General features: G+C 33.0%; 1 protein-coding gene and 1 pseudogene across 2 annotated transcripts; one reads left to right on the top strand and one right to left on the bottom strand.

The window, feature by feature from the left end:
* The first annotated feature begins 559 nt into the window (after positions 1-559).
* Positions 560-1591, top strand: LOC100160862 (pre-rRNA-processing protein esf2). The gene is made up of 3 exons (XM_001948651.5): positions 560-851; positions 928-1093; positions 1220-1591. Exons 1-3 carry the CDS (start codon positions 683-685, stop codon positions 1488-1490), a joined length of 606 nt encoding a protein of 201 aa, XP_001948686.1. The 5' UTR covers positions 560-682; the 3' UTR covers positions 1491-1591.
* Positions 1592-2361: 770 nt separating this feature from the next.
* Positions 2362-3575, bottom strand: LOC100575933 (annotated as a pseudogene). Its single transcript, XR_001679024.2, has one exon. The product of XR_001679024.2 is annotated as a zinc finger protein 112-like (transcript).
* Between the last annotated feature and the right edge of the window lie 4222 nt (positions 3576-7797).

The following is a 7797-nucleotide window of genomic DNA, read 5'->3' as shown; positions in this document are numbered from 1 at the left end:
ACTAACCTAGACCGACTGACAGTTCGTGAACATTTGGTATGAATCGAATTTGCGTACAAACCGCATATCCATGGGTTTCAAAAGAAATACACTTAAACTTAGCGAATAAAGCACGAACGGTGAAACGAAAAAGCAAAAGGCTATTACGAAGGCTATGGACCGAACCAAACCACACGTCGGCGGCATTGAAAACAAACGAACTACGATGTGAAAAAGTGAGAAAAGGCGAAAAACGGCGTAAAAAGTATAATATTTTTCGAAAAACGTTTTAAAACCGACCGCCGCCGCGGCGGCGAAGGTACGCGGTTGGTCGCGCTATAGGGAATCGACGGAACGGACCGGGCGGACTGTGGCGGCGGAGCGGTGTTTAATTTTTTCCACCACGAGATCTTCCATGGATTCCCTATAGCTTTTTTCCATGAATTGTTCATTTTATAGTATAGGATAGATGGTCTTTATTCGGAAATCAGACTTATCACCTATCAGATTCGCGATTCGTCCTTATCATGAACTAAGAACCCCATAATAGATAGAATGATTGTATATGATAAGGATTTGTCACGTGCAATGCAAAATAGTTATTATTTATTAATTAAGTTACAAATTTATTATTGAATCATAAATCTTATTTTGTAATTACTAATTAAGTATTATTAAAGTACATCGCATCCTGCTTCAAACAATGAGCGATTGTGAATCGTTAGTGTCGTTCGACTCGGCTCCTAGAATTCGGAAAAAAGGTATTGTGTACCTGTCGTCAATACCGAAGTACATGAACGTAACTAAACTGCGCGAGCTGTTGGGTCAGTACGGCGAAATAGGCAGAGTGTTTCTACAGCCGGCTTCCAATCGTAATACATGGTCATTATTATTTATCATTTTTATTTTATAGTTTTTAATTTTCATCGACTTGTGTACCGTTTTCAGCGAACCTGAAAAAAAGACCGGCCAAACATTTCACAGAGGGTTGGATAGAATTCGAACGAAAAAAGGTCGCCAAAATGGTCGCAGAAATACTCAATGGCAAGCGAATCGATTCCCGAAAGAGTAGCAAATATTTCGACAGTGTGTGGAATTTAAAATACTTACCCAGGTAAATGATAATGTGCTAGTAGTTCATCGATATCATGTGTGATCGTGTGTTATATCAAACATAAATTCCCGCAAAATTATCATCTTTGTTTATCATATTTCATATTATACTGACAATGAATTTCAGATTCAAATGGGTCCATTTAAATGAACGCTTAGCTTATGAAAAAGCTGTACGCAAACATCGTCTACGAGCCGAAGTATCACAAGTAAAAAGGGAAGCAAATCACTTCTCCTCTAATATCGTTAGAAGCGAAAAGAATAAGTTATATCAACAATCAAATGTAAATTTTAATGTTCAACAAAGATTGCCAGAGGAAGAATTTTTACAAAACAAGAACTGTGTTCCAGATATGGAATCAAGAACAGACTTTTTATCAAAGCTTTTTGATAGTTAATAATTTAATATAGATACATAATCAATAAATGTAAATAAATTTAATTTAACATTTTAGTTCATTTTTAAAGCTAATGCAGCCAACTTATTTGCCATTAAACATTTCGGCTCTTTTTTTTTTTTCTTTAAAGAACTCTCCCATTTCATTGACGGACTTAAATATGAAATATTATTTTGAAAGTCGAATACAAAGTAAAATATTATCCTCTATAATTTTTGTATTAGGAGATTTTGAATGAAAGCGTTTTGTCTATATTGCGGGTAGGTCTGAGATGCACCTATAGCAAGATTCATTAGCGCTTCTGGCCATTTAATATATTTATCATTGTACATTTTTTAATCCCCACCCTGAAGTAAATATTTACTTTAATTGAACTCCACTTTAAATGATTGATATTTTCTCAGTATAAATATAATAAAATAAAATAAATACTTAAAATTCAATATAAGAAATAAATTTACATTTTCTTTATGCTAATATATTTTTTAAAAAATTAAATTTCCTCTACTGAGTGATCTGATTGCCAGAACTCATCCGGCGAGATATACCTTCCCGTTCTACCTCGCGCCTTTGCGGCGTGGTGGGAGTCGTTTATGTTGTGTTATTGGTGATGGTTGGTAAAGAGTAGACTGTAAGCTACAGTGTTTGTACTTAGTACTTGCTGCCGTAGCGCACTGTGTCAAAAGAATAAGTTCAATCAACAATCAAATGTCAAATGTCACAGAATTTTTATAAAACAAAAACTCTGATAATTAATAATTTAATATGCATACATAGTTAATAATTTAATATACATACATAATTAATAATTTAATATACATACATAATTAATAGGTACATGTAAATAAATTTAATCTTACATTTTAGTTGATTTTTAGAGCTAATGCAGCCAACTTATTTGCCATTAAAAATGTTTTTTCTTTTTTTTTATATCTTTTAGCCATTGAAACAATTCTCCCATTTCGTTGATGGACTTTGATATGTTTTTCTAAACGACTTTTGAACGTAAACACCCAATCACATCCAACAACACTGCATACATATCTTCTTTCTTTATGAGACATTTGAATATGATTATGCATATACCTAGACTCGGCAAATGTTTTACCACATCCCAACTCTGTGCAAACAAATTTGGGCATGTGTTGTATAACATGTTGCCTTATTTGAGCCTTAAGAATAAATTGTTCATTACAATGATGACACACATAAGGTTCAGAGTGGTGAGTGGCTAAGTGTTGTTGATAAAACGACCAACTGAATTTGTGTTCAGACAGGGGACATGATGGCATGTCACATTTGAAACGTTCGTGTCTAAGAGAATGGATTTTGAGATGATCGGCTTGAAAAAACCTTCGGCCACAAGTTTCACAGCGATGCGTTCTGACACGTAATTTAGGTACCTTAATTTTGTCCTGATGTCTGCGGAGGCCCCACGCTGTGTTAAATGGTCGGTCACAGTGATCACAAAACAATGGTTCTTCTAATCTTGAATGATTTTGATGAGCCTCGGCAAAGTGTCTCTGCAAGTGCTGTCGTCGATGGTAACCGCGATCGCATTGGGTGCATTGGAATTGTTTAATGCCTTGATGTCTTTGAATATGAATTTGCAAACGATATGGACGACTGAACGTAGAAGTGCAATCTTCATACGGACATGGATGTATGGCCATGGTTCTAACGATCGTTAACTGTTTGTGAATGTTAAATTAGGTATCACTTTAAACAAGGATCCAGTCATAGTGGCAAAAATAATGTTTTAATTACCGAAATAACATTTATGTATTCAAAATGTTAATAACTCGTTTTACATAATTAATATGGCTGAAATTATTATCGTTTCAACAATAGTTTAATCGAATAAATTAATAAAATAAATACCAACAATATAAAAAAAAATAACCGCTATGGCTTGGCGTAATAAAGTGAAATACTAATAAGTAATAACTAATACTAAATACATATATAGTATTTAATATTATTTTAATTCAAAGTACGTACCAAGACAGAATGCACGAAAGTAGAAATTTATAATGAAAAATATTAACAACAGACTGCCTAGAGAGTGGACTCCACCAGTCCCCACTTTATCTTTTATCTATGCCCTATGTTCACTGTCACGCACGATTTAAGATATATGGTTATAGATATATCTTAGGCATAAATAGTATGACGTCACATTGTCTATTGATAACGGTTCAAAACAAACTGTTATCACGGTTCATTCCATAAAAAATGCATAGGTTGAAAATAATGTTTGAAAGAAATTGATTTTTTTGGTGTTTGCTTTTTATTTCTTATGTGTCATTCCCTCAAAAATATTAGGTATTCTCTATCTTTTTTGTAATAGGTGACTTTACTCTACGATTACTTAAACGCATAGAAAAAATGATTTTGCTTAAATACGCTTTGTCTATGTTGCGCGTGGGCCAGAGAGAAAAAACGAATAGTGCGCTGACGTCCTCTTATTGTTCTATGATTTAAGATTATACAAGCCCAAGGTGTATTGATAAGACAGCATAGGATCATCGAGATAGATAAGAAGCGCACTATAAAAAAAAATAGACATCAAAAAACGGTCAGCTGGTTAAAATGTTATCCCCACCACCGTACGGCCAAAAAAATAACGATAATATGGTAAGGCATACGTATTAAGCATATTTTTGTTTTTTATTTAGACTTAAGAACTGTAATTTTTGTTATTTTTTCTTTAAATTTATTAAATATTTATAAATTTATTATAATATTATATTAATTAATATATAAATTATAATATAATATTAATTAATAATAATATATCAAATATGGTTACCTATTTCATGTGCTGCATTTGGTTGTACTAATAGGCAATTTAAAGGCAACAATATACAATTTCATCGGTTGGTAATTTACTTTAAATAACATTTATACATTTCTAACATTTAATAAACCACGATTATAGATTTCCATTAAAACGTACCGATATTTTACAAAAATGGATTTAAGAAACTAGAAGAAAAAATTTTGTACCTACAAAATACAGTTTTCTTTGCAGTGAACATTTTGTTGCTTCGGATTATTAAATTCGACCTGGTGCAACTACAAAATTATTAAATGAAAATGCTATTCAGTCAATTTTTAAAATTAATAAACATTTCTTATGCTGTTTCATTAATTATACAGAAATTAGAAAAGTCATTCCAGGTTATAATTGTAAAAGAACAAAAACTCCTTAATAGATCAAAATTACTTATTATCGAAAGCGCTAGAAAAAGTATTTTGTGTAAAAGTAAAAATTTTTATTTCCCTAATTCTCATTCTATACTAATGTAGATTTTGGATCACTTACCCACGAATACAACCTCTTTACATTAATATCACAAAAATGTATAAATATTAGAATGCCACACTATGAAAAGCAATATAATATGCATTACCATTATTTTGGAAGTTTAAAGCCATCCAAAGTTTGATATTTTACGTTTATACGCATGTGCGCAACAGTGCAACACTACTTTAATGCTGCGCGCGGAGGAACTTGTGTTTGGTGTTTTTTCGATTTTTTTGTCCTAGCGCAGCGCACTGAGCGAGTGGCAACGCTAGCAGATTATGTGCTTTTTAACAACTTTGTTTAATTCCGAGGCCTGCCCAAGGTGGTTTTACATACGATTAGCAAATCGGGGGATATTTTCAATTTGTTGTCCGAGTGATATATATTTAATTTTAAGTATTTTTTTTTTTTTTTAATGCGCGTTAGGTATATACGAAAAAAATGTAGTTTTTCATCAATAACTTCAAAACGAAGTTTGTCCGGGATTTTTTTTTTTTGCAGTCTTACAAAGCACCTTATAACGAACAGTTTGGAAAAAAAAATTTCAAAAATCGATAGGTTACGATAATCAATATTAATATATTTTTAAAAATTGGTGCGAATACAGTCCCTACTAATTTATATTTTACACTAATATATGATTCAAGCAGCTAAGCCCCCTCTCCTAATTACGCCAATTGTTATAATAACAATTTATGAGGAACCTTAATTAAATTTTCAAACTTTTTATCGAAAATTCCACAAGTCTATAAATAGTGTGGTGGCCCACGGGTTACTTTTCATGTAATATCAGGTGGGGGCCACAGCCCCCCCAACATTTCAGCCCTAGTTGCGCCACTGGTACTTTCTTAACATTTTTAAAAATTTCAAAAATTGTAAATTGTTCTTTTTTCCGTGTTCTTTTATTCCTTGGTCTTTTTTTCTGGGATTCATTCGCACCACCCCAGGAAAATTACCCTATAGTTGCGCCTAATTAAAAACTAATACCTAATTCTACGAGTGTTTCGACAAGATTTTTTTAATAAGCATTTAAAAAGATAAAAGGGCTAGAGTCCTACAAAACCAAAGTGTAAAATAACACGCGGGGGGCAAAGTCCCCCCACATTCTCTTATAAGATTCACTGAAATTTAGTTGTTACAAAAAGTCCGCTAAGACCAAAATTTAATATAAACTATAATTTTTTTGGGACATCTTCGTTCTCAGCGCTACTTTATTTTTTTTATTTGAATATACTGAACATTTTGATAATTGTATACAATAAAACCAAACGTATTTACGTATACCGTATACGTACTTAAAAATAAAAATAACGGCTGTGGCCTGTGACAGTCTGTATTAGTACCTACCCACTTTAAAATCTGCAAAAAGAGTGCCACAGACGCACGCAGTAAATTGAGAACTGCAGAGAATTGGAAAATAAATAATGATTATAATAGTATAATAGTATTCAACCACTGTACGAATGTGGGATACAAGTATACAACTAATATTGCAACTATAATATTATAAGAATAGGTATACCAATACGCAGTGTTGGGAATAGATAACTAATAATTTATCTAGATAAAGATAAAGATGACTATAATAATTTTTATCTAGATACAGATAAAGATAATTATACTAAATTTTATCTAGATAAATATGAGATAATTTCATGTTTAATTTTGAAAATATTCAGGATACCTACTTGAGTCGACAGGTAAAAAAAAAAAATACCCAATTTAAAATTTTTTAAAGCAGAGGACAGTGGTCGTACAGATCGGTTAAGCGATAACTGAAACACCTGGAATTCTATTAGGGTTTTATAAATATTAAATTGCTATAAATTACGGCTACAGCCCATTTGCGCCTCGAGGGATGGGGACAGATGCGCCCGAAAGATAAGGTACTACCTGCCGACTTATAACCCATATGCGCCCATTTCACATAATGTTGCCGTTGTAGTTCACAAATGGATTATTTATATCTTGATAGATACTTAGATTAAGGGGGCTGCAGCCAATGGAAAAAAAGTGACTTTTAGACCAATATAAGCTAGACAAAACTGGAACAATTTGGTTTGACAGATTTTAATTTTGAAAACGGATTATGATTGATCAACAAGTTTATTAGGGAATGATCGAGGCGATTTTGAATATTTTTTTTCACTGTGATATCCAAGAATAAAAATATCGAAAAATATGATATTTAACTAGTTAATACTCTATGAACAAATAACCACAAGTAAGGTATATTTATTTTATGTGGCAGTAATTGTAATTCTATAGATATTATAAAATATGTCCTTTTTAGCATAATAATGTTGTTTATATTATTTATTAACGAACTTTGCAGAAATACAGGTTTAACATGTATTTCCCTTGCCCTCCTGTAGCGCCGTGATTCAAACACAAAAAAAAAAAAAACATGTATTTCCATACAATTATACAATATACCTAATAACTATGTTTCGTATTAAACTTATTTTATATTTTATGATGATAATATCGTGCTAAGTAGTAAATAGTAGGCGTGTATACTGTATAAATGTCCCATCACAAGCCACAAATATAAAGTCGTTGGAAAGCTAAATTTGTCGTTAGTTTCTCGAAAGTTGAATTCGTTTTTAATATCGTATATTTTGGTTGGTCTATAAATAAACAAAGTATAAAAGTCGGTTAAAGACTTGTCCGGTGGAAAAACATAGTTGGACACGAAAAATTCGCCGACTGGATAACGTGCAAATCAAACGTAGCGGTAACCGCTCAAACGCAGCAACAAAACATGCGATGGAAGATTCGCTTCGTCCGCCTCCAAAGTGTGGTCCGTTTTTTAGATTTGGCCGCGGGGTCGTCCACGGCTGCCACCACCCGGCTCGCGTCGCTGTCACCGGTAACCGGTTCCAGTTCTGCCTGACCGGAACGCGCCGCGGGAACGGTTGACAGTTCTAGCACGGTCTCGTCTCGTCTTGTCCGGTCATCTGATGGCGGCGGGACTTTCGGAGCCTCGACAACGTT

The sequence above is a fragment of the Acyrthosiphon pisum genome, chromosome A2 (assembly GCF_005508785.2).
Source record: "Acyrthosiphon pisum isolate AL4f chromosome A2, pea_aphid_22Mar2018_4r6ur, whole genome shotgun sequence".
In the NCBI taxonomy this organism is placed as follows: domain Eukaryota; kingdom Metazoa; phylum Arthropoda; class Insecta; order Hemiptera; family Aphididae; genus Acyrthosiphon; species Acyrthosiphon pisum.
Note: the sequence above shows the minus strand (reverse complement) of the source record. Positions and strands in the feature narration are given on the sequence as shown.